General features: G+C 66.6%; 1 protein-coding gene across 1 annotated transcript in view; it reads left to right on the forward strand.

Annotated features, from left to right (window-relative positions):
- Positions 1 to 21,594: 21,594 nt before the first annotated feature.
- The window catches only part of FMNL1 (formin like 1), a 50,652-nt gene continuing 47,394 nt past the window's right edge, over positions 21,595 to 24,852 (forward strand). The window contains 1 exon segment of the mRNA XM_075911473.1: positions 21,595 to 21,928. Coding sequence (XP_075767588.1) covers positions 21,776 to 21,928 — 153 coding nt within the window. The 5' untranslated portion in view covers positions 21,595 to 21,775.

Here is a 24,852-nt window from a genome sequence, read left to right on the forward strand (position 1 = left end):
CAAGCCAAATCGAGACGTGATTGATTGCACGAGGAGGAAGAGATTATGTAAAGGCACTTGGAAAACAGAAAAAAGAGCACACCTGGGCTGAGGATGGGCTGTGTTGCCCGCACACATTTCTCTATCCCTTCTCCTGTTTAGAGACACACCTCAAGGTGCAACCCTGTGAATTTACACACCCACCCCACCCAATTCCCAGGGCTCAGGGCGGAACTTGCTGCGGGTTTGCAGGGTTTGCAGAGGAGTCCTGGCAGCTCTGGTCTTAGGCCGTGTCTTGAAGGGGAGTTCTTCTTCCAGGTCTTCCTTCCTTTCCCTTTTCCTTCTTCTTCCTCCTGCTGGTCTCCTTCTTGGCCCCCAGTTTACATAGTGACACTTGCGTCCTGCTTAGCTAGACTTCAAGCAACTATTTTAGTATAATTTTACCAGCCACTCACCCCATAGCGTAACAGAATTACCTACCCAACCTTCGCTGGTTTACCCCTGCAAAATGAATTATCCAGCAGACAGAAACAGTTCCAAAGCAGGCAGAGATCACACAGACCAACAATAGGAAGGGTGAGCGGAGGACGAGCTGAGGATGGGGATGGGCTGAGGTTGGGCTGCGGATGTTCCAGGAGTTCCTGGGTTTGGACGTTTCCGTCTGGTTGGACGCCCTGGGCACCCTACACTCTGGGCTAAGGGAGTGTGTTGTACGGGAATGTGTAGTTGGAGCTGGTGTGTTGTGGCTCTCTGGATCTCCCCCTCCCCCCATCAGAGCCACCCTCTCCTGGAGCCAGGCCGGAGGGCAGAGCAGAGACCTGGCGTTGTATTACACCGGAGGGCTGGCTGGAGCTGGCTTGCGGGCTTGCGTTGTTGTATCTGCCCACAGGCCCAGCAGGGGGCAGCAAGACCCTACTGTAGTGTCCTTGCACCAGGGCTCTGGCCTGCACTGTCCTTGCACCAGTGCCCCCTGTGGCAGGGGGCGGGGACAGGGCCTGCGGCCTGGGAGGTTCGGCTTTTCTCACCCCACAGGGCACACAGTGCCAGGTGCCGAGCGCCGTTCCGCGGCTGCCAGGGCCGAGGCGGCCAAGTAACACCCTGCTTGTCCGTCACCTCACCCTGCACTGCCAGGCGGGGTCTGAGCCAGGATCCAGGGCCTGTCACCGGCAGGGCTCAGCCCCAGCTTCCAGTGTCTGCTGGGAACCCCCCGCCGGACGCTGCTCCCGAGAGGCCAGCTGGCGCCCTGGCGCACGAGGGTCTGTCCCTTCATAGGCCGGGGTGGCACTTCCTGACCCTCCCCGCCGCAGAGGACCATCACCAGAGCATGGGTGCCCCCCTTGACCCCGAGATCCCCACCGTCTCCTCCCCTCTGCCCCAGCCCCTGGGGTTCCTGCTCCTCAGCATGCCCCTCCTCCTCGGGACGGGGGGCAGAGAGCGACAGAACCAGCGGCCACCAGACCAAGGCAGCTCAGCTGGGCACCGCTGGGGCTGGCAGATCAGTGGGGGAGGAGGAGCTGGTATTTGGGAGGGCGCGGGCTGGGCCCGGCCCTGGAACCAGCCCGACTCAGGCGCTCAGGGGCCAGCAGCTGGGCCTGGTACTTGGGGAGGCTGCTGGCTCAGCATGGAACTGGGGCTGGCCCTATGCTGGGGCCACCCAGTGTATGGGCGAGCTGGAGGCTCTGTCTAGTGTTGGGGGGCTCATGATAGTGGCTCGGCCTGATGGGGCTGGGACAGGTGGGGCAGGGCTCCTCCAGTCAGGGGCGGGGGAGGCTCAGTGCTTTTCCTTTTATTGGGGGGTAGGGTTTCAGGGTTCAGGCATGCAGGGGAGGGAGGCCCTGGCAGAATGGGCGGGGCCAGTAGACCAATATGCTCTCTAATTGTTTTCATCCATGTGCAGAATAAATGTTGTTCTGTGCACAGAGGCAGGTGCGGATGGGCACCACCAGTGCAAACACCTGCTGCTAGCTGTGGGCGCTATGCCAGTCAGCTAGGGGCCTGTGAATCTCTCTTGGGTGATGGCCCAGGTGCTCAGCTCACCCGGGTCACTGTGGCAGGCTGGCCTCCCCCAAGGGGGGCTCGCTGCTGCCCACACGTCAGGGGCTTTCATTCCGGACAGGGCAGCCAAAACCCAGGGCTCCCCAAATCAACGGGTGCTTCGACTCGCCCGCTCTGGCCCGGGGGTTTGACTGCCCAGAGTCCTGCTGTTTCATCACATTTGTGCCCTGGCTTTGTGCTGCCTCAGCCCTCCAGGGGGCACCAGGGCTGCAGCCCATGGCTGACGGTGCCTGCCCTGGCGCCAGGCTCTCAGGGCTGCACCGGCCCTGGCCCGCAGCCGAGAAGAGGCAGCGAGGGCAAGTGGGCAGTGCACCAGCAAGGGGCTCCGGGGACTGCTCCTGAGCCTAGTCTGCTGCGTGGCCGGGGGCAAGTTGCTGCCCCTCTGCCTCAGTTTCCCCATGCCCGGCAGGGGGTTTGGGGTACTGAGCAGCTTCGAGCACTCCCGAGGAACCGGGCCCCCCTCAAAGTGCTGGCGCCCGTCGGGGAGGGGGCACTGGGCCTGCTGGCCACAAGGAGCTTTTCCCTCCTCACTGGTGGCCCATGGGGGAGGGAAGTGCAGCTGCAAGCCCCTGACCCCAGTTTGTGCCTCTCCTGGACCCTCAGTTGACACCCCTGCTAGAACCCAGGTGTCCTGCCCCCCCCCCCCCCCGCCCGACACAGCCTGGCTCAGAGCGCCCTGGCCCCCCCCCCCCCCGCCCGAGACAGCCTGGCTCAGAGCGCCCTGGCCCCCCCCCCCCCCGCCCGACACAGCCTGGCTCAGAGCGCCCTGGCCCCCCGCCGCCCGACACAGCCTGGCTTGGAGCGCCCTGGCCCCCCCCGCCCGACACAGCCTGGCTCAGAGCGCCCTGGCCCCCCCCGCCCGACACAGCCTGGCTCAGAGCACCCTGGCCCCCCCCCCCACCCGACACAGCCTGGCTCAGGGCGCCCTGGCCCCCCCCCCGCCCGACACAGCCTGGCTCAGGGCGCCCTGGCCCCCCCCCCCCCGCCCGACACAGCCTGGCTCAGGGCGCTCTGGCCCCCCCCCCGCCGCCCGACACAGCCTGGCTCAGAGCGCCCTGGCCCCCCCCCCCACCCGACACAGCCTGGCTCAGGGCGCCCTGGCCCCCCCCGCCCGACACAGCCTGGCTCAGAGCACCCTGGCCCCCCCCCCCACCCGACACAGCCTGGCTCAGAGCGCCCTGGCCCCCCGCCGGCCGACACAGCCTGGCTCAGAGCGCCCTGGCCCCCCCCCCCCCCCGCCGGACACAGCCTGGCTCAGAGCGCCTTGGCCCCCCCCCCGACACAGCCTGGCTCAGAGCGCCCTGCCCCCCCCCCCGCCCAACACAGCCTGGCTCAGAGCGCCCTGCCCCCCCCCCCGCCGCCCGACACAGCCTGGCTCGGAGCGCCCTGGCCCCCCCCCCACCCGACACAGCCTGGCTCAGAGCGCCCTGGCCCCCCCCCCGCCCAACACAGCCTGGCTCAGAGCGCCCTGGCCCCCCCCGCCCGACACAGCCTGGCTCAGAGCGCCCTGCCCCCCCCCCCCCCCCGCCCGACACAGCCTGGCTCAGAGCGCCCTGGCCCCCCGCCGCCCGACACAGCCTGGCTTGGAGCGCCCTGGCCCCCCCCCCGCCCGACACAGCCTGGCTCAGAGCACCCTGGCCCCCCCCCCGACACAGCCTGGCTCAGAGCGCCCTGGCCCCCCCCCCGCCCGACACAGCCTGGCTCAGAGCACCCTGGCCCCCCCCCCGACACAGCCTGGCTCAGAGCGCCCTGGCCCCCCCCCGCCCGACACAGCCTGGCTCAGAGCACCCTGGCCCCCCCCCCACCCGACACAGCCTGGCTCAGAGCGCCCTGGCCCCCCCCCCCGCCCGACACAGCCTGGCTCAGAGCGCCCTGGCCCCCCGCCGCCCGACACAGCCTGGCTTGGAGCGCCCTGGCCCCCCCCGCCCGACACAGCCTGGCTCAGAGCACCCTGGCCCCCCGCCGCCCGGCGCCAGGCTCGCAGCTCTGACGGGAAGTGACAGTCGTGCGAGGGCGGCTAATAGCCTGTCAATGCCTGGGCAGGGATGAAATAAAACATTCCCGGCTCCTGCGCTTGGGACTGCGGCCAGGGTCAGAAGCCGACTGGGGCGCGGGCGGAGACACTGGGGAGAGGGGAGGCTGGGCTAAGAGCCCAGAGAAGACAAATGGCCTTCCTGGCTTCCCGCCCTCTGGACCAGGTCTGGGGGGCTCCCTTGGCTCACAGCCTGGCTGGATCCTACCTGCAGCTGCCCTGGCCGGCGCCCGGGGAGACAGAACAGCCGCTGAGCGGCGCGGTCGGGGCGGCTCACACCCTGCTGCTGCGGGCGGGGCGGGGAACCCGATTTCTCCTTTCTACGGGGTTAAATACAAAATCATCCGAGGGCAAGAAGCCTGTTTGAATGGCAAAGTCAAGCCCTCCGGAGCCAGAAAGGCCAGAACGCAGGGGGGCCGTGACACCCCCCCGGACCTGAGGTACCTAGCGAGTCCCCCCAGGCTCACCTACCCTTCCTTCCTCTGGAGATGGGACTTCACAGCCCCACCGTCTGGGAGGGGGACAGAGAGAGGGACTGGAACGCCCACCCCCCTGCGCCCCAGGTCAGCACCACGCCCAGGGCATGGCCAGATGCAGGTCGCCACCCCCCTCCAGCTGGCCATGGGGAAGGGAGGGGCCTGCAAACATGGGAGCCCCATAAATACATGTGCCTGGTGCTCCTCCCCCCCTCAGTGCTGGACCCGCTTTCCCCCCCAGTGCTGGACCTGCTCTGCCCGCGGGGCACTCCTCCCCCCCCTTCCAGTGCTGGACCTGCTATTGGGACATGGGGACATGCCCTGCTAGGCCCCCACTCTTGGTGCTCTGAGCAGGTCAGGATGTGGGGGCTTGTCTTGTCCTGGCTGATGCTCCCAGCAGGGTCTGGCTTCCAGCTGAACAAGAAGCAGGATTGGGGTTGCCCCACCCTGCCCGCCCAGCGCAGAGAAGGGGGCCGGGTGTGGCGGTGGGGCAGGGGACCCCCGACTCCTGCACCCCCATAGTAGATGGACAGACTCCGCCAGCCGGTAGAATAGAGGGAGTTTATTGCTTCTCCAGGATACAGCCCAGCACAGCACAGATGTCATCTGGGTACAGGATGCCTCAGCCTCGCCTGAGCCCCTAAATCCCCCCTTTCCTAGGCTGCTTCTTCCATGATACCAGACAGAAACTGAAATGTCCCTTCCAGCCCTGCCCCCCCGCCAGGGGCTGGCCTCCCCTCCCCTCCTTCCTTTGTTTCTCTCCCTGGTGCTCTGGTCGGACAGGTCGGGAGCCCCTTGCATAACGCCTCATCCCCTGCCCTGCTGGGCCGTGCTACAGACAGCCGCCAGCGGAGGTCAGCCACAGCCCACCGCCCAGCACAGCAACCAGCAAGGTACCGACACTACATCACACCTGTCGTCGTCCCCCCCAGAGAGCGAACTGAGCGGGGCCACTCTGCCGGTGGCCTGTGGAGGATCGGGCCCCCCCACGGGACAGCGCGGCGGCGATGATGTTGGCCTCCCCTTGACGTGGATCACTTCCATGTCGTAGTCCTGCAGGAGCAGGCTCCACCGCAGCAGCTTGGCCTTGGTCCCTTCATCTGGTGTAGCCAGGTCAGGGGGCAGTGGGCGGTGTCACCGTGAAACGCCGGCCAAACAGGTACGGCTGCAGCTTTTGCAGGGCCCACACCATGGCCAGGCATTCCCTCTCTACGGTCGCGTAGCTCCGCTCCCGGGCCAGCAGCTTCCTGCTCAGGTACACGATGGGGTGACGTTCCCCTTTCTCGTCCGCCTGCATCAGCTCCGCCCCCAGCCCGGTGTCCGAGGCGTCCGTAAATACGATAAAGGGCTTGTCAAAGTCTGGGTTTACCAGCACTGGGGCCTTGGCCAGGGCTCCCTTCAGTGCACAGAGAGCCCTCTGGCACTGCTCCGTCCAGACCACCCTGTCTGGCCTCCCTTCCTGCACAGCTCTGTGATCGGGGCAGCGATGGAGCTGAAGTTGGGCACAAACCTCCGGTAGTACCCCGCCATCCCAATGAAAGCCTGGACCTGCTTCTTGGTCTGGGGCACAGGCCAGTCTCTGATGGCTCCACCGTGGCCAGCTCTGGCTTCAAGCAGCCGCTCCCCACCTTATGGCCCAGGTAGGACACTTCGGCCATTCCAACCTTGCACTTCCCAGCCTTTACGGTCAGCCCGGCCTCCCTCAGCCGATCCAGTACCTGGCTGACCTGGGCCACGTGGTCCTCCCAGGGCTGGCTGAAGACGCAGATGTCATCTATGTACGCTAGGGCACAGTTCTCCATTCCCCGCAGCAGCTGGTCCACCAGACGCTGGAAGGTGGCCGGCGCCCCTTTGAGACCGAAGGGCAGGACCAGGAACTCATAGAGCCCCAGCGGCGTGATGAAAGCCGATTTCAGTCTGGCCTCCTGGTCTAGCGGCACCTGCCAGTAGCCCTTGGTGAGGTCCAGGGTGGTGAGGTAGCGAGCTCCCCCCAGCTTGTCCAGGAGCTCGTCGGGCCTTGGCATTGGGCAGGCGTTGGACACTGTGATGGCGTTGAGCTTCCGGTAGTCCACGCAGAACCGGATCGACCCGTCCTTCTTGGGAATCAGCACCACGGGAGAGGCCCAGGGGCTGGAGGACGGCTGGATCACCCCCAGGGCCAACATGTCCTGGACCTCTCTCTCCAGGTCCTGGGCTGTTTTCCCCGTGACTCTGAATGGGGAGCAGCGCACTGGGGGGTGAGTGCCCGTCTGCACCCGGTGGACAGCCAGGTTGGTGAGACCAGGCTTGTTGGAGAACAGCTGCTGGTGGGAGCGCAGCACCTCTCGGATCTCGGCCTGCTGGGCCGGGGTGAGCTGGTCCGAGAGGGAAATTGACTCCAGTGAAGAGTCTGCTCCGGTCCCAGGGAACAGGCCCACCAGGGGATCCTCCCCCCGCTCCTCCCAGGGCTTACACACGGCCAGCACCCAGTTCTCCCTGTCCCAGTACGGCTTCATCATGTTCACGTGGTACACCTGCTGGCCACGTGTCCGGCCCGTCAGCTCCACCACGTAGTTCACGTCACTCAGCTGCTTAACCACCTTGAAGGGGCCGTCCCAGGCGGCTTGCAGCTTTTTCTTCCGCACGGGGATCAGGACCATCACCTGGTCCCCGGTAGCGTAGGCGCGGGCCCGGGCATCGCGGTCGTACCAGACCTTCTGCTTCCTCTGGGCCCTGCTCAGGTTCTCTCTGGCCAGGCCCATGAGCTCGGCAAGTCTTTCCCAGAATGTCAGGACGTATTCCACGACCGGCTCACCCTCCGGGGAGGTCTTCCCCTCCCACTCATCTTTCAGTAAGTCCAGGGGGCCCCTCGCTCGCCTCCCATATAACAGCTCTAACGGCGAGAACCCCGTGGACTCCTGGGGCACTTCCCTGTATGCAAACAGCAGGTGGGGTAGGTACTTGTCCCAGTCCTGCGGGTGTTTGTGCATAAAGGTCCGTAGCATCTGCTTCAGAGTCCCATTGAACCTCTCCACCAGCCCGTTGGTCTGGGGGTGATACGCCGAGGCCCAGGACTGCTGGACCCTGCTCTTCTCCCACAAGCACCGGAGCAGGGCCAACATGAAGTTGGATCCCTGGTCCATGAGAACCTCCTGGGGGAACCCCACCCTGCTGAAAATGGTCAGCAGCGCGTCTGCCACTGTGTCTGTCTCAATAGAGGGTAGGGCCACGGCCTCAGGGTAGCGGGTGGCAAAGTCCCCCACCACCAGGATGTATTTCTTCCCTGTCCGGGTCGCTCTGTTGAAGGGCCCCACAATATCCATCGCCACCTTCTGGAAAGGCTCCTCTATGATGGGCAGGGGTCTCAATGCAGCTTTCCTCCTGTCTTGGGCCTTCCCCACCCGCTGGCAGGAGTCGCAGGACCGGCAGTACCGCTGGACAGCTGCAAACATCCCCGGCCAGTAGAAGTTTTGGAGCAGCCTCAGCCGCGTGCGCCGGATCCCCTGGTGTCCCGAGAACGGGATGTCATGGGCCAGGTGTAGCAACTTGCGGCGATACCTTTGGGGAACCACCAGCTGCCGCTGGAGCCCCCACTTCCCTACCTTCCTGGGGGGAAGCCATTCCCGGTACAGAAATCCCCTCTCCCACCGGAACTTCTCCTGGCAATCTCCTTCTAGGGGTTGAGCGGCACCCAGGTCAGCCCGGTCCCTCAGGGCCTGCAGGGAGGGATCCGCTCGCACCTCCGCCTGGAATTCAGCGGCTGGGGCGGGGACAGGGGAGTGTTTCCTCCCACTGCCTAGGTCCAGAGCCCCAGCCTGGTCCGACTCCATGTCCGCTGGGACGGGGCCTTGGGCCCCCTGTTGGGGAACCTCCTCAAGTTCCGGGCTGCAAGCCCCTCGCTGACTCTGGCTACGGGTGGTGACCAGGGTCCTGTGGGGTCCGTCTGGCCACTCCTCTAGGTCACCCCCCATCAGCACCTCCGTGGGCAAGTGCGGGTGCACCCCCACTTCCTTGGGGCCCTCGGCCTCCCACTTCAGATGCACCCTGGCTACGGGTACCTTAAATGGGGTGCTGTCTATGCCCCTCAGGGTCAGCTGAGTGTTGGGTAGCACATGGTCTGGGGTCACTATGTTGGGTCGGGCCAGCATCACCTCTACCCCCGTGTGACGGCGCGTTGGGGGTTCCCCATCTCCTGCACCCCGAAATGGCACAAACAGACTGTACCAGCCAGTGGAATTGAGGGTGGTTTATTGCTCCTCCAGCACAGCGCAGCACAGATGTAATCTGGTTACAGGAACTGGGCTAGGATGCCTCAGGCCCCCTTGAGATGGGGGAGACTGGGCCCCTAAAACTCCAGCTCCTCTCCCTAGGCTGTCTCATCCATCCTCACAGACAGCCACCAACCAACTAACTAAATTCCCTTGCAGCCCTGCCCCCCCAGTCAGGGCAGCATCCACCTTCCTTTGTTCCTCTCCATGGGGGGTGTCTGGCCCCTGGCTCAACAAGTTTGGCCTTACCTCTGCCTAGCGAGGTTTTCCCTGCTGGGTCTTGCTCCAGACAGCAGGGGTCACCACAGCCCAGCAAGTACCCCCACTACGTCACAGTTCTCCCCCCTCCGAGAGCGAACTGAGCAGGGTCACTCCGCTCGTGACCTAGGGAAGTTCGGGTCCTCTGTGTGGGAACCCGCCCCGGGGACATGGGTGCTCCCCTTGACTCAGGCCGGCCATGGCAAGGCCCCACATGAGCTGGCTTCCCTCTGTCCACTCGCCGCCCCGCTCCAGGGCGACTGGCGCAGGCCTGTCCTCGGGGGTCACACCCACCCTTCCGCTGGCCTTGATCTCTGGCCAGGGTCTCTCGGGCCGGGGCCATGAGCCCAGCGAGCCTTCTCTGGACAGCCAGGGCGGCTTCCACCCCCGATGCTCTATCCAGGGAGGTCTTCCCCTCCCATAACTCTCTCAGCAAGCCCAGAGGGTCTATCTGGGGTAGAGACCCCCAAGCCGCTTTCCTCCTGTCTTGGGCCTTCCCGCCCCTCTGGCAGGAGTCACAGGACCGGCAGTACCGCTGCACGGCTGTAAAGATTCCCGGCCAATAGAAGTGCTGGAGCAGCTTCAGCTGGGTGCTCCGGATCCCCCGGTGGCCCCCAACGGGGACATCGTGGGCCAAATACAGCAGCTTGAGACGATACTTTCGGGGGACGACCAGCTGCCGCTGGACCCCCCATGCCCTCGCCTTCCTGGGGGGGAGCCACTCACGGAACAGGAGCCCACGCTCCCGCAGGAATCTCTCCTGGCCACCTCTCCCCCGGGGCTGAGCTGCACGGAGGCCAGCCTGGTCCCTCAGCCTCTGCAAGGAGGGGTCTGCCTGCACCTCAGCCTGGAATTCAGCTGCTGAGGCAGGGATCGGGACCTGTCCCCCACCTCTGCCTAGGTCTGGAGTCCCAGCCTGGCTGGACCCCGTGTCCACTGGGATGGGACCCTGAGGACGCTGCCAGGAGTCCTTCCCTGGACCCACGTTGTCAGCCCCCCGCTGGCTCTGGCTCCGGGTAGTGACTAGAGCCCGCTGGGATTCATGGGGCCACTCCTCTAGGTCATTCCCCATCAGCACCTCGGTGGGCAAGTGCGGGTGCACCCCCACTTCCTTGAGGCCCTCCTTGGCCCCCCATTTCAGATGCACCCTGGCTACAGGCACCTTAAACGGGGACCCGTCTATGCCCTTCAGGGTCAGCTGCGCGTGGGGTAGTATCCGCTCCGGGGCCACTATGTCGGATCGGGCCAGAGTCACCTCCGCCCCCGTGTCCCAGAAGCCCGTCACCTTCCTACCATCCACCTCCAGGGGTATGAGGCACTCGCTCCGCAGGGGCCGTCCTGCCCCCACCCGGTACACGGAGAAATCCGCCTCCTGAGAATCAGACCTCCCAGGGGAGGTGCACTGAGCATCCTTCCCCTCTCTCTGAGCTGAGGTTTGCCTGCCAGCCCCTGCCTCTGGGGCAGCCTGCCCTTCCTCCCGCCCCAGCCAGTTAACCCTGGAAAGTCCCCGGTCCCGGGACCTGGTGCACTGAGCCCTCTTGTGGCCTTTTTGCCCACAGCGATGGCAAGTTAGGCTTTGGGCTGTCTCTGTCCAGGCCCTGGCTGGTTCTCTGGGGCGCAGACGACCTGTTCCTTGGTCTCGCCCCGTAGTTGACTCCCTCCGTCGCTCAGCCGAGATCCGGTCTCTGCGCGGTTCCCTCTCTCTCGGTCCTCTACTTCCAATTCCCTGATCCGCAGCTGGATCTCCAGCCGCCGCAGCTCCGCTGGGCTGGCCCCTGCCCTAGATGGGCTACGGCTTGCAGGCCTCCCGGGAGACGCTGTCTCATCTCTCCGGTGGGTTCCAGCGCTCCTCCCCCTCTCTGAGCCTGACACACTCTCAGGGGGGGTCTGGCTGCTTCCCCTGGGGACAAGATCCTGGCCCTGTGGCTGGTCATTATCTTCCAGCTGGGTAATCAGCTGGGCCTTGGTTGCTTTCCGCACAGGCAAGCCCCTCTCTCTGCACAGCCCCACCAGCTCTGCCTTCAAGAGTCGGGCATAGGCCATCTGCCCGCTGGTCCCCTTGGTGCAGACTCACCAGTCTAGTGCTGCAGCGCCCCACGATTCCCAGGAACCGCTTCGCTCTGTCTCCCGCACGCCTGGCTCCAGGGCTCTTGCTTCTACTGCGCCTTGTCGCTTGCCGCTGGGAGCTTCATCCACGGGGTGCAGTGCATCCCACTTCTGACACCAGTGTGACGGCGCGTTGGGGGTTCCCCGTCTCCTGCACCCCGAAATGGCACAAACAGACTGTACCAGCCAGTGGAATTGAGGGTGGTTGTGACGGCGCGTTGGGGGTTCCCCGTCTCCTGCACCCCGAAATGGCACAAACAGACTGCACCAGCCAGTGGAATTGAGGGTGGTTTATTGCTCCTCCAGCACAGCGCAGCACAGATGTAATCTGGTTACAGGAACTGGGCTAGGATGCCTCAGGCCCCCTTGAGATGGGGGAGACTGGGCCCCTAAACTCCAGCCCCTTCTCCTAGGCTCTCCTCCATGCCCTCCGACAGCCAGCAACCCACTCACTAACTTCCAGCCCTGCCCCCCAGCCAAGCCACCATTCCACCTTCCTTTGTTCCTCTCCATGGGGGGTGTCTGGCCACTGGTTTGCATAGTGACTCATCCTGTTTTGCTGGGTCGTGGTACCCACGGCAGCCAGTGGGGGTTCCCCCAGAGCCAGCAGCATAGAAACCAGCCAGGTACCCCCACTACGTCACAGTTCTCCCCCCTCCGAGAGCGAACTGAGCAGGGTCACTCCGCTCGTGACCTAGGGAAGTTCGGGTCCTCTGCGTGAGAACCCGCCCTGGGGACACGGGTGCTCCCCTTGACTCGGGCCGGCCGTGGCAAGGCCCCACATGAGCTGGCTTCCCTCTGTCCACTCGCCGCCCCGCTCCAGGGCGACTGGCACAGGCCTGTCCTCGGGGGTCACACCCCCCCTTCCGCTGGCCTTGATCTCTGGCCAGGGTCTCTCGGGCCGGGGCCATGAGCCCAGTGAGCCTTCTCTGGACAACCAGGGCAGCTTCCACCCCCGAAGCTCCATCCAGGGAGGTCTTCCCCTCCCATAACTCTCTCAGCAAGCCCAGAGGGTCTATCTGGGGTAGAGACCCCCAAGCCGCTTTCCTCCTGTCTTGGGCCTTCCCGCCCCTCTGGCAGGAGTCACAGGACCGGCAGTACCGCTGCACGGCTGTAAAGATTCCCGGCCAATAGAAGTGCTGGAGCAGCTTCAGCCGGGTGCTCCGGATCCCCCGGTGGCCCCCAACGGGGGAATCGTGGGCCAAATACAGCAGCTTGAGGCGATACTTTCGGGGGACGACCAGCTGCCGCTGGACCCCCCATGCCCTCGCCTTCCTGGGGGGGAGCCACTCACGGAACAGGAGCCCACGCTCCCGCAGGAATCTCTCCTGGCCACCTCTCCCCCGGGGCTGAGCTGCATGGAGGCCAGCCTGGTCCCTCAGCCTCTGCAAGGAGGGGTCTGCCTGCACCTCAGCCTGGAATTCAGCTGCTGAGGCAGGGATCGGGACCTGTCCCCCACCTCTGCCTAGGTCCGGAGTCCCAGCCTGGCTGGACCCCGTGTCCACTGGGATGGGACCCTGAGGACGCTGCCAGGAGTCCTTCCCTGGACCCACGTTGTCAGCCCCCCGCTGGCTCTGGCTCCGGGTAGTGACTAGAGCCCGCTGGGATTCATGGGGCCACTCCTCTAGGTCATTCCCCATCAGCACCTCGGTGGGCAAGTGCGGGTGCACCCCCACTTCCTTGAGGCCCTCCTTGGCCCCCCATTTCAGATGCACCCTGGCTACAGGCACCTTAAACGGGGACCCGTCTATGCCCTTCAGGGTCAGCTGCGCGTGGGGTAGTATCCGCTCCGGGGCCACTATGTCGGATCGGGCCAGAGTCACCTCCGCCCCCGTGTCCCAGAAGCCCGTCACCTTCCTACCATCCACCTCCAGGGGTATGAGGCACTCGCTCCGCAGGGGCCGTCCTGCCCCCACCCGGTACACGGAGAAATCCGCCTCCTGAGAATCAGACCTCCCAGGGGAGGTGCACTGAGCATCCTTCCCCTCTCTCTGAGCTGAGGTTTGCCTGCCAGCCCCTGCCTCTGGGGCAGCCTGCCCTTCCCCCCGCCCCAGCCAGTTAACCCTGGAAAGTCCCCGGTCCTGGGACCTGGTGCACTGAGCCCTCTTGTGGCCTTTTTGCCCACAGCGATGGCAAGTTAGGCTTTGGGCTATCTCTGTCCAGGCCCTGGCTGGTTCTCTGGGGCGCAGACGACCTGTTCCTTGGTCTCGCCCCGTAGTTGACTCCCTCCGTCGCTCAGCCGAGATCCGGTCTCTGCGCGGTTCCCTCTCTCTCCGGGACTCCCGTTCACACCCGGACCGGCTCTCCGTGAACTCGTCCGCCAGTCTCCCGGCCTCCTGGGGGTTCTCTGGTCTCCGGTCCTTGAGCCACAGCCTCAGTTTGGGTGGGCACGCTTCATAGAACTGCTCCATCATGACCAGCTTGAGCAGCTCCTCTGCGGTCTGGGCTCCGACTCCAGACACCCACTTGCGGCAGTATTGCGCCAGGCGGGAGGCCAGATCCACATAGGTCTCCCGTGGCCCTTTCTGTACCCCCCGGAACTTCTTCCTGTACATCTCGGGGGTCAGCCCGAACTTGTGCAGCAGGGCCTCCTTGACTCGGTTGTAATCCCCTGGCTGTAGGTTCTCCAGCTGACTGAGCACTCCGGCCGCCTCCTGGTTCAGTGCGGGGACGAGCTCCTGCAGCCAGTCAGCCGGGGGGACCCGTTGCAGTCCACAGGCCCTCTCAAAGGCACTGAGGAACCCGTCTATGTCACCCATGTCCTTCAATTGGGCCACCACGAGCCTCTCCAAGCGTCTGGCAGTCCTGGGACCTTGGGGCTCATCCGCACTTGGCGCAGCCGGTGCCCCGCCGGTTCTCCGCTCTGCCATGGCCAGCTCATGCTGTCGCTGCCTCTCTCGATCTTGGCGCTGCCTCTCTCGATCTTGGCGCTCCCTCTCTCGGTCCTCTACTTCCAATTCCCTGATCCGCAGCTGGATCTCCAGCCGCCGCAGCTCCGCTGGGCTGGCCCCTGCCCTAGATGGGCTACGGCTTGCAGGCCTCCCGGGAGACGCTGTCTCATCTCTCCGTTGGGTTCCAGCGCTCCTCCCCCTCTCTGAGCCTGACACACTCTCAGGGGGGGTCTGGCTGCTTCCCCTGGGGACAAGATCCTGGCCCTGTGGCTGGTCATTCTCTTCCAGCTGGGTAATCAGCTGGGCCTTGGTTGCTTTCTGCACAGGCAAGCCCCTCTCTCTGCACAGCCCCACCAGCTCTGCCTTCAAGAGTCGGTCGTAGGCCATCTGCCCGCTGGGCCCCTCGGTGCAGACTCACCAGTCTAGTGCTGCAGCGCCCCACGATTCCCAGGAACCGCTTCGCTCTGTCTCCAGCACGCCTGGCTCCAGGGCTCTTGCTTCTACTGCGCCTTGTCGCTTGCCGCTGGAAGCTCCATCCACGGGGTGCAGTGCATCCCACTCCTGACACCAGTGTGACGGCGCGTTGGGGGTTCCCCGTCTCCTGCACCCCGAAATGGCACAAACAGACTGCACCAGCCAGTGGAATTGAGGGTGGTTTATTGCTCCTCCAGCACAGCGCAGCACAGATGTAATCTGGTTACAGGAACTGGGCTAGGATGCCTCAGGCCCCCTTGAGATGGGGGAGACTGGGCCCCTAAACTCCAGCCCCTTCTCCTAGGCTCTCCTCCATGCCCTCCGACAGCCAGCAACCCACTCACTAACTTCCAGCCCTGCCCCCCAGCCAAGCCACCATTCCACCTTCCTTTGTTCCTCTCCATGGGGGGTGTCTGGCCACTGGTTTGCATAGTGACTCATCCTGTTTTGCTGGGTCGTGGTACCCACGGCAGCCAGTGGGGGTTCCCCCAGAGCCAGCAGCATAGAAACCAGCCAGGTACCCCCACTACGTCACAGTGGTTTATTGCTCCTCCAGCACAGCGCAGCACAGATGTAATCTGGTTACAGGAACTGGGCTAGGATGCCTCAGGCCCCCTTGAGATGGGGGAGACTGGGCCCCTAAAACTCCAGCTCCTCTCCCTAGGCTGTCTCATCCATCCTCACAGACAGCCACCAACCAACTAACTAAATTCCCTTGCAGCCCTGCCCCCCCAGTCAGGGCAGCATCCACCTTCCTTTGTTCCTCTCCATGGGGGGTGTCTGGCCCCTGGCTCAACAAGTTTGGCCTTACCTCTGCCTAGCGAGGTTTTCCCTGCTGGGTCTTGCTCCAGACAGCAGGGGTCACCACAGCCCAGCAAGTACCCCCACTACGTCACACCCCGTGTCCCAGAAACCCATCGCCTTCCTACCATCCACCTCCAGGGGTACGAGGCAGTCACTCCGCAGGGGCCACCCTGGGCCCTTGGGGCCTGTGCGCACTCAGTGCAGCCGGGGCCCCGACGCTTCTCCGCTCTGCCATGGCCAGCTCATGCTGTCGCTGCTCTGTACGGTCCTGGACTTCCAATTCCTTCATTTGCAGCTGATCTCCAGCCACCGAAGCTCCGCTGGGCTGGCCCCTGCCCTAGACAGACTACGGCTTGCTGGGCTTCCCGGGGAGGCAGTCCAGTCTCTCCGGCAGGCTCCAGCGCTCCGCCCCCTCTCGGAGCCTGAGACGTTCCCAGGGGGGGTCTGGCTGCTCCCCACTGGGACAGGATCCCGGCCCCATGACTGGTCATTCTCCTCCAGCTGGGCAATCAGCTGGGCCTTGGTTGCCTTTCCCACGGGCAGGCCCCCCTCTCTGCACAGCCCCACCAGCTCTGCCTTCAGGAGTCGGGCGCAGGCCATCGCCCCGCTGGGCCCCTTGGTGCAGACTCACCGGCCTAGTCCTGTAGGGCCCACAATTCCCAGGAACTGCTTCGCTCTCCCTGGGAAGCAACTGGTCGGACAGGTTGGGAGCCCCTTGCATAATGACTCATCCCCTGTCCTGCTGGGCCGTGCTACAAACAGCCGCCAGCGGAGGTCACCCACAGCCCACCACCCAGAATAGCAACCAGCAAGGTACCGACATTACATCACACCGGGGTTGCCCCGCCCTGCCCGCCCAGCGCAGAGATGGCGACTGGGCCCTGCCCTGCTCCAGCTCCCTCGTACTTTCTGTGGGGAGTGTGGTCCAGGCACCAGGGCTCGTCCTGCTGTGGCTGCCTACTGCCCCTGGCGGAGAGTGGGGTTGGGGGCTTACAAGCCTCCAGTCCCACCCAGGCAGGAGCGCTGGGCAAGCAGAGCAGGGCCAGCCCCCGACACCGCTCCCCAGGCCCAGCTGGAGCAGCCGGTGGGGTGGGGAAGCCCCCTGTCTGGGCGGGATCCGAGCCAGGACTTGGGGGGGCCTAGATCCCAGGTGGGTGGCCCACCCTTGACATAACCACTGGGGAAGTCTGGGCTGCAGCCCCTCTCCGTTATGTCCAGGAGGCCCCTCGTTCAGGGCGCTGGAGCGAGCGCTTGGGGGGGACGCGGAGCTAGGGGGTGAATGAGAGTCTACAGTTCAGAGCAACGGGGCCCTCTTCCCCCACAGCGCCTCTGTAAAGCCCAGCTCCTCAGCCTGCTGCTCCCTGGGCACAGACCCACCTCTCCCCCTCCTGGCTGGGAGCTTCCAGCCTGCCCAACCCGCCTGCTCGGAGGCAGTAACTTGGGGGGGGGGCTTCCCCAGGCCTTTGTACGCGAGCGGCCCAGAGAACACGGATTAATACCGAGGCAAGAGGCTGCATGTCCCCAGGCTCCCCACCTGGACACGGCAGGAGCCAGCCTGGGCCACAGGATCGTAACAGCCCCAGCGCAGTACAAGCCCATCAGCCTTGGGGGCTGGGAAGTGACAGGGGATCCAGGGCACCACTCCTATGTCCACATGGCGGCTGGGCTGGGCTAGGCTGTATCCTGGAGCAGCAATAAACCCCCCGTTCTACTGGCGGTGGAGTCTCATCCTGCTGCAGATGGGATGCAGGGTCGGGGGATCCCTGATGCGTCGGCACACAGAGCACCTCAGCTGCCACCCTGGCCAGCAAGGAGCCCCCCAGCAAAACCCCTCAGGCACTCCAGTGCTCCCTGTGCCCCCCCCATGCCCCACCTTAGGCAGGGGAGAGGTTATAACCCATCCCCCACCTCCCCTCACACACCCCAGTGCTCCCTGTGCCCCTCAGCCCCCCTTACACAGGGGAGAGGTTCTAACCCATCCCCCACCTCCCCTCAGACAACCCAGTGCTCCCCGTGCCCCAGCCAGCCCCCCCTCACACAGGGGAGAGGTTATAACCCATCCCCCACCTCCCCTCACACATCCCAGTGCTCCCTGTGCCCCCCCATGCCCCACCCCACACAGGGGAGAGGTTCTAACCCATCCCCCACCTTCCCTCAGACACCCCAGTGCTCCTTATGCCCCCCCATGCCCCACCTTACACAGGGGAGAGGTTATAACCCATCCCCCACCTCCCCTCAGACACCCCAGTGTTCCCTGTGCCCCCCAGCCCCCCTTACACAGGGGAGAGGTTATAACCCATCCCCCACCTCCCCTCAGACACCCCAGTGTTCCCTGTGCCCCACCCAGCCCCCGCTGACACAGGGGAGAGGTTCTAACCCATCCCCACCTCCCCTCAGACACCCCAGCGCTCCCTGTGCCCCCCAGCCCCACCTCACACAGGGGAGAGGTTATAACCCATCCCCCACCTCCCCTCAGACATCCCAGTGTTCCCTGTGCCCCCCAGCCCCACCTCACACAGGGGAGAGGTTCTAACCCATCCCCCACCTCCCCTCAGACACCCCAGTGCTCCCTGTGTCCCCCCAGCCCCCCCTTACACAGGGGAGAGGTTCTAACCCACCTCGGAGCAGGCTCTCCCCGTCCCAAAGGACCAGCCAGGGGCTCAGGTCAATGTGTATCTTGGCTCTTACCCAAAGCAGCTGGCTGGGCCGGTCCTCTAGTACCTGGCATGGGAAGGTTTCTTAATAACAGGAGCGGCTGAGTAGGGGGCCGAGGAAGGCGCCTTATGTTCCTTGGTCCCCAAGTGCTTGACGCAGGCTCTTAGCCGAGACGGAACCGGCTGCTGGCTTCCACGTCTCTGTCACGATGGGTCGGCGGATCCTTCCCGGCCTCGGCAGGGTGCTGCGGGAGCCGGGAGCGGGAGTCCAGACGGAGGCACCTCAGGGCCCTTTCTGGCCTCGCCCTGCCGAGGGGAAATCCACTGTCTCCTGGGACCTCCCGAAAGGGGGCTGATCACATGACCACCAAAGCTGAGTGTGCACCTTGGGCCGGGAGGCCTGGAGTGCCCAGGCGTGTCCTCAGGCCAGGGGCCATCGGGTCCTCCTCAGGTGTCAGCTGGCCACGCACAGGAGCCTTGTGCACCCAGCACCGGGCACCGGCCCCTCCCAGGAAGTGGTCGACGCCGTCGGCTGCCTCCCGCCCCACACAACAGGTGTGAAATACCGACTCACAACTGTGCACACCCATCGCACAAGCACGGGAGTGGCCTGGGCAGAGCCAGCAGTGCCCAGGCTTTGTGTGACACCTCATTCGGCCCCCAACCCACACTGGTGGGGGCAGCGCTGACCTGCCTGCTCCCACTCGAACCCAGTCCCGTGACGGGGGGCTCTGGACCTTCATGCAGCGTGTGACCCTGGGGGCTGCTTAGAGAGGGGCTTCCTGCGTCACTGTGGACATGGGATTCAAAACCAGCTGGCATAAGGGGCGGGGCCTGCACCTCGGAGTGGGTGGGGGGGTTGGGCGGTGGCTGGCACAGAGGGCGGGGCCTGCACCTCGGAGTGGGGGGGGGTTGGGTGGTGGCTGGCACAGAGGGCGGGGCCTGCACCTCGGAGTGGGGGGGGGGTTGGGCGGTGGCTGGCACAGAGGGCGGGGCCTGCACCTCGGAGTGGGTGGGGGCTTGGGCGGTGGATGGCACAGAGGGCGGGGCCTGCACCTCGGAGTGGGTGGGGGGTTGGGTGGTGGCTGGCACAGAGGGCGGGGCCTGCACCTCGGAGTGGGTGGGGGGTTGGGCGGTGGCTGGCACAGAGGGCGGGGCCTGCACCTTGGAGTGGGTGGGGGGTTGGGTGGTGGCTGGCACAGAGGGCGGGGCCTGCACCTCGGAGTGGGGGGGGGGTTGGGCGGTGGCTGGCACAGAGGGCGGGGCCTGCACCTCGGAGTGGGTGGGGGCTTGGGCGGTGGCTGGCACAGAGGGCGGGGCCTGCACCTCGGAGTGGGTGGGGGGTTGGGCGGTGGCTGGCACAGAGGGCGGGGCCTGCACCTCGGAGTGGGTGGGGGGTTGGGCGGTGGCTGGCACAGAGGGCGGGGCCTGCACCTTGGAGTGGGTGGGGGGTTGGGTGGTGGCTGGCACAGAGGGCGGGGCCTGCACCTCGGAGTGGGTGGGGGGTTGGGTGGTGGCTGGCACAGAGGGCGGGGCCTGCACCTCGGAGTGGGTGGGGGGTTGGGCGGTGGCTGGCACAGAGGGCGGGGCCTGCACCTCGGAGTGGGTGGGGGGTTGGGTGGTGGCTGGCACAGAGGGCGGGGCCTGCACCTCGGAGTGGGTGGGGGGTTGGGCGGTGGCTGGCACAGAGGGCGGGGCCTGCACCTCGGAGTGGGTGGGGGCTTGGGCGGTGGCTGGCACAGAGGGCGGGGCCTGCACCTCGGAGTGGGTGGGGGGTTGGGCGGTGGCTGGCACAGAGGGCGGGGCCTGCACCTCGGAGTGGGTGGGGGGTTGGGCGGTGGCTGGCACAGAGGGCGGGGCCTGCACCTCGGAGTGGGGGGGTTGGGTGGCTGGCACAGGGGGTGGGGCCTGCTCCCGCCGGGCAATTCATCAACCCGCCCCCCCCCACCAAGCTATGCGTGTCCCCCAGCCTCTGCTGAGCCGCGTGTTCCTCTGCCCCCGCCAGGCGCTCCCCTGCTGACCTGCCTGCTCCCACTCGAACCCAGTCCCATGACAGGGCCCCATCAGCCAAAGGCCTTGCAGCTTGTCCAAGAAGGGCTGGGGCGCCCCGGGCCAGAGGGCCCCGTTTGCTGGATCCCGACGGAGCCTCAAGTCGGTTTTTATCCAAAGGGCCTGTCGTTGTCGGCTGCTCTCTGGCGGGGCCGGCGTTACGCTCACTGGGGCGCGGAGCGGGGGAGGGAGGCTTCCCTGTCCCGCTGAAGCCGAGACCTGAGCTGCCTGCTGTGACCCCACTTGTCTCCCAAGGGTCCCTTTGTGCTCGGGGGGGGGGGGGCACCCACAGTGTGGAACCCTCTGCACCCTGTTTACCAAGTGACTGTCCCGCTCACATTCCCCCTGGGCCTCGCATTCCCCCAGCCGCCCTGCTGGCTACCCCGTAATGCCGGCCTGATCCCCCGGAGATGCCAGTGAATGCCAGAGTCTCCCCAGGGTACCACTGAGCCACCCTCCTCCCTCACCCGCACTTCCTGGAGGACGGCAGTGCCCCCGAAATGCCCCCCGAGACACGTATTCAGTAGGGTGTGTCCAGCGAAGCACCGTACCCCCCTGCAGGCCCCACTCCACCGTCCCCACACCCCGCCCCACCTCTGATCCACCCTTCCCCCAGCAACGTCACCTGGGTGGCAGCCGCGTTCGCCTCCCCCCACGCAGGTGCTGGAAGCAGAGAGCCCTGGGGCGGGCGCTGCGAGGGGCGGCCCCGTGGGGCAGGGCACAGTGCAGCAGGCTGCCAGGCCGCCCGTGTGGGGGGGGGGCGCAGGGCATGGGGCGGCCACCCCCCTCCATCCTATGGCCTCTGGGGGCGGAGAGCAGGGCAGGGCCTGCAGGCGGAGACAGGCGATGGGGGCGTAGGGCCGGGGACGGCCAGGCGCGACCCTTAGGCCGCAGGGTCAGCAGGTGACACCGGGTGTGTCGGTGGCTGGAGGCTGCGTCCGGGCGCCACTAAGGGCCAGCAGCGCCGAGCCGGCTACCTGCGACCTGCCCCCCGGAGCCCTTCCCGGGGCAGTGGGGCCGGGGCCCGAGGACGAGGGAGGGTCCCGGGCAGGACGTGCTGGCAGCTAACGGGGGGAGCAGCGGGGGCCTCGCTTGGGCCGAGGCTGCAGCTCCGACCTCTGGCCGCCTGAGACCAGCCGAAGCCCCCGGCCAAGACCCAGCCGCCCGCCCGGAGCCATCAGCGCCAGCAGGGGCAGCGGAGCGGGCATGCGATGAGATTGCTGGGCCTCAGCTCCCGGCCCACGGGCCGCTCCCCTCCCCGCTCGGGCGGCACCAGGCCGGCGGGCACGGGCGCTGCCTGACCCGGCTCCGCAGCCGGGATCCCCGTTCGCCGCGCCCCGCAGTCGGGCTGGGAGCTGCGGGCTTTGGGACCCGGGATCCCTTCCCTGCCGGCCGCCGCCGCTGTTCCCGCTGCCTCCGGCGGCTCCTGCCGGCAGGTGCCTGGGCCCGGCCTCTCGCCCTGGATCCCGGGAGGGGCCGGAGCCGGGCGCCCCGCCCAGCCCCGCCCCGCCCCGCCCGGCTCCAGGCAGCGCCCCGAAGTTACAAATAGCGGCGGCTGCAGCTTCGCTTCCTGCCTAGCGCAGCGCGGACCCGCCTGCAGCTGCCCCGGACCGCGCCTCGCTGCGCCCCGCGCCATGGAGCCGCGGAGCCCGGCCGCGCCGCGCTGAGCCCCCCGCGGGGCCCGTTCCGCGCCTGCACCCTGGCTCTGGGCGCCTGGAAGCAGCTCCCGGGGCTGGGCTTGAGCAGCAGGATGGGCAACGCCGCCGGCAGCGCGGACCCGGCTCCGGCCAAGGAGGCGAAGACGCAGCCGCCAGCCACCGCTCTGCCGGCCAAGCAGCCCGCGTCCCCGAAGCAGCCCATGCCCAGCGCGGGCGAGCTGGAGGCGAGATTCAGCCATGTGCTGGTAAGTCACAGCTCCGGGGCCGGCCCCCGCGGCGCCCTCGCCATGGCCCCCGGGCCCCCCGCGGCCCCCTGGATCCCCCAGGCCGGGCTCCCGGCCCCCCGCGGCCCCCTGGATCTCCCAGGCCGGGCTCCCTGCCCCCCGCGGCCCCCTGGATCTCCCAGGCCGGGCTCCCTGCCCCCCGCGTCCCCCTGGATCTCCCAGGCCGGGCTCCCTGCCCCCCGCGGCCCCCTGGATCTCCCAGGCCGGGCTCCCTGCCCCCCGCGGCCCCCTGGATCTCCCAGGCCGGGCTCCCTGCCCCCCGCGTCCCCCTGGATCTCCCAGGCCGGGCTCCCTGCCCCCCGCGGCCCCCTGGATCTCCCAGGCCGGGCTCCCTGCCCCCCGCGGCCCCCTGGATCTCCCAGGCCGGGCTCCCTGCCCCCCGCGGCCCCCTGGATCTCCCAGGCCGGGCTCCCTGCCCCCCGCGGCCCCCTGGATCTCCCAGGCCGGGCTCCCTGCCCCCCGCGGCCCCCTGGATCTCCCAGGCCGGGCTCCCTGCCCCCCGCGGCCCCCTGGATCTCCCAGGCCGGGCTCCCTGCCCCCCGCGGCCCCCTGGATCTCCCAGGCCGGGCTCCCTGCCCCCCGCGGCCCCCTGGATCTCCCAGGCCGGGCTCCCTGCCCCCCGCGGCCCCCTGGATCTCCCAGGCCGGGCTCCCTGCCCCCCGCGGCCCCCTGGATCTCCCAGGCCGGGCTCCCTGCCCCCCGCGGCCCCCTGGATCTCCCAGGCCGGGCTCCCTGCCCCCCGCGGCCCCCTGGATCTCCCACGCCGGGCTCCCTGCCCCCCGCGGCCCCCGTATCCCCCCACCTGCGTCCGCCTCGCCATGGCCCCAGGGCCACCTGTCCCCTGCGTCTCCCTGCATCCCCCATGCCAGGCTCCCTGTCCCCTGCATCCCCCTCGCCATGGCAACAGGGCCACCTGTCCCCTGCATCCCCTTGCATCCCCCTCTCCGGGCACACCAGGCCACCTGCTCCCTGCACCGCCCCACACCGGGCTCCCTGCATCCTCATCGCCATGGCCCCAGGGCCACGTGTCCCCTGCGTCTCCCTCCATTCCCTATGCCGGGCCCCCTGTGTCCCCATCGCCATGGCCCCAGGGCCCCCCCATGTCCCTTGCATCCCCCTCTCTGGGCACGCCAGGCCAACTGCCCCCTGTATCCTCACACACCAAGCCACCTGCCCCCTGTGTCCCCCCTTGCCATGCCTCCAAGGCCACCTGCATTCCCCGGTCCCCCCCCCCCCCGACCCTATTGCCATATTCCTGAGCCCGCCCGCCCCCCCCATCCCCATTGCCATGGTCCCATGCCCCTTACTGTGCCCCCAGGTCCACCCGCCCCTCTGCATGCCCTCAGACCTGCCCCCCCGCCTTCCCATCGTTGTGTCCCTAAGCTTGCCTGCCTGCCTCCTGTGTCCCCATGCCCGTGCCCCCAGGTGCCGCCTGCCCCTGCGTTCCTAGTGGGTCTCTGTGGGGAGCAACGTACAGTGGCAGCAGCTGGCTTTTTGCTGCCAGCCTGTCGGAGGCTGCGGCACAAGCAGGGGGCCTGTGACCTTCCCTTTGGCCTGCAAGACAACTTGGCCCCAGGAGCAGAGAGGGTGCAGGCCCCACAGCGTCCAGGTCACTGTGGGGGTGGGGGCAGCGCAGGGGCCTGGCCCCTGTCTCAGCCCAGGTGGGATGGCCCCAGCCCTGTGTGCAGAGAGAAGGTCACCCAGACCTTCCGGTCCCCTCCCCAAAGCGGGCGGTGACGCTTCTCAGCCTCTCTCTCGGGGGGAGGGGGAGCCGCCCGCCTGCCTGGAGAAGTTGTTCTGTGCGTGGGTGTGTGAGAGCAAAGACTATCCTGGCCCTTCCGAGGGGCCCCCAGGCCCACCCAGCCGCGTGCCTGCCCTCAGCCACTCAGGCACCATAAGTTTTCGCTCCTGTGTTGCTGCAACATGACGGCTCCCTCGGCTGCCTGGCAGCTGGGCCCGCGCCTCGCGCCCGGAAGCAGAGCTCTGTGCTCCCCTGCATCGGAGCGGCTGGCTCCCAGCGTCCAGTGGAATGGATGGGCGCTGGCTGGGGGACCCCGGGCAGGAGCAGTGAGACTCGGGCACCTGGCTTCTCTTGCCTTTCCGCTTGGACCGTGAGTCAGTGCTGGGGCTCTGGGAGGCAGCCAGGCGAAGGTTCCATGCGGACTCCGACGTAGCGCTCCTGGCGCAGCCTGGAATGTAGGAGTCTTGGAAACTGTTGTTTGCCGGGGTGCACCATTGGTCCAGCACGGCCAGGATCCTGCCTTTGGCAGCAGCCAATTGTGCGTGTGCGTGTGCGTGTGGTGCTGCAAACCAGAGCACGAGAGCTGTTCCTACGGGACCTCTGCAGCCACCAGCTTCTGTCCTCGCGTTGCACGTCTGTGCACCTTTGGTATTGGGGGTCAGTCCTTGTTTTAAATCCAGCCTCACATTCCTGCAGCAGGGAATTCCACAAGTTCTCTATATGCTGCTTTAATGTGTTGCCCTCTGATTTCATTGAATGGCCCCCTAGCCCATATCCAGTTATGGGACAAGCAAAACCAGAGGGGAACAGCCCAGTTTCATGCACTAGTGCTCTTCGAACCCTTCAGCACCTCAGTCAAACCTCCTCCCTGCGCCTGCTCTCCAGGCTACTCAGATTGGAGTCTGAAATTCCCTGTTCGAGACCCGCCCCCACCCGCCCCTTGCCACCGCTCTTGCCTGTAATTGCAACGCTTTCTGAATTGCATTGACCCCTTTTGCCCATTTGGGGAGCCAGTTTGTGCGTTTTTTCCTGTGGCTCCTGTGGCCTTCGTGGCCTTGCTCCTGGGCCTGGTCCCGACTCTCCTGAGCGTCTCACCCGCCTGTCTGCTGCTGTGTGTGGCCCAGGGGTAACAAGCCTGGGAGCC

The sequence above is a fragment of the Pelodiscus sinensis genome, chromosome 29 (genome assembly GCF_049634645.1).
Source record: "Pelodiscus sinensis isolate JC-2024 chromosome 29, ASM4963464v1, whole genome shotgun sequence".
NCBI lineage: Eukaryota > Metazoa > Chordata > Testudines > Trionychidae > Pelodiscus > Pelodiscus sinensis.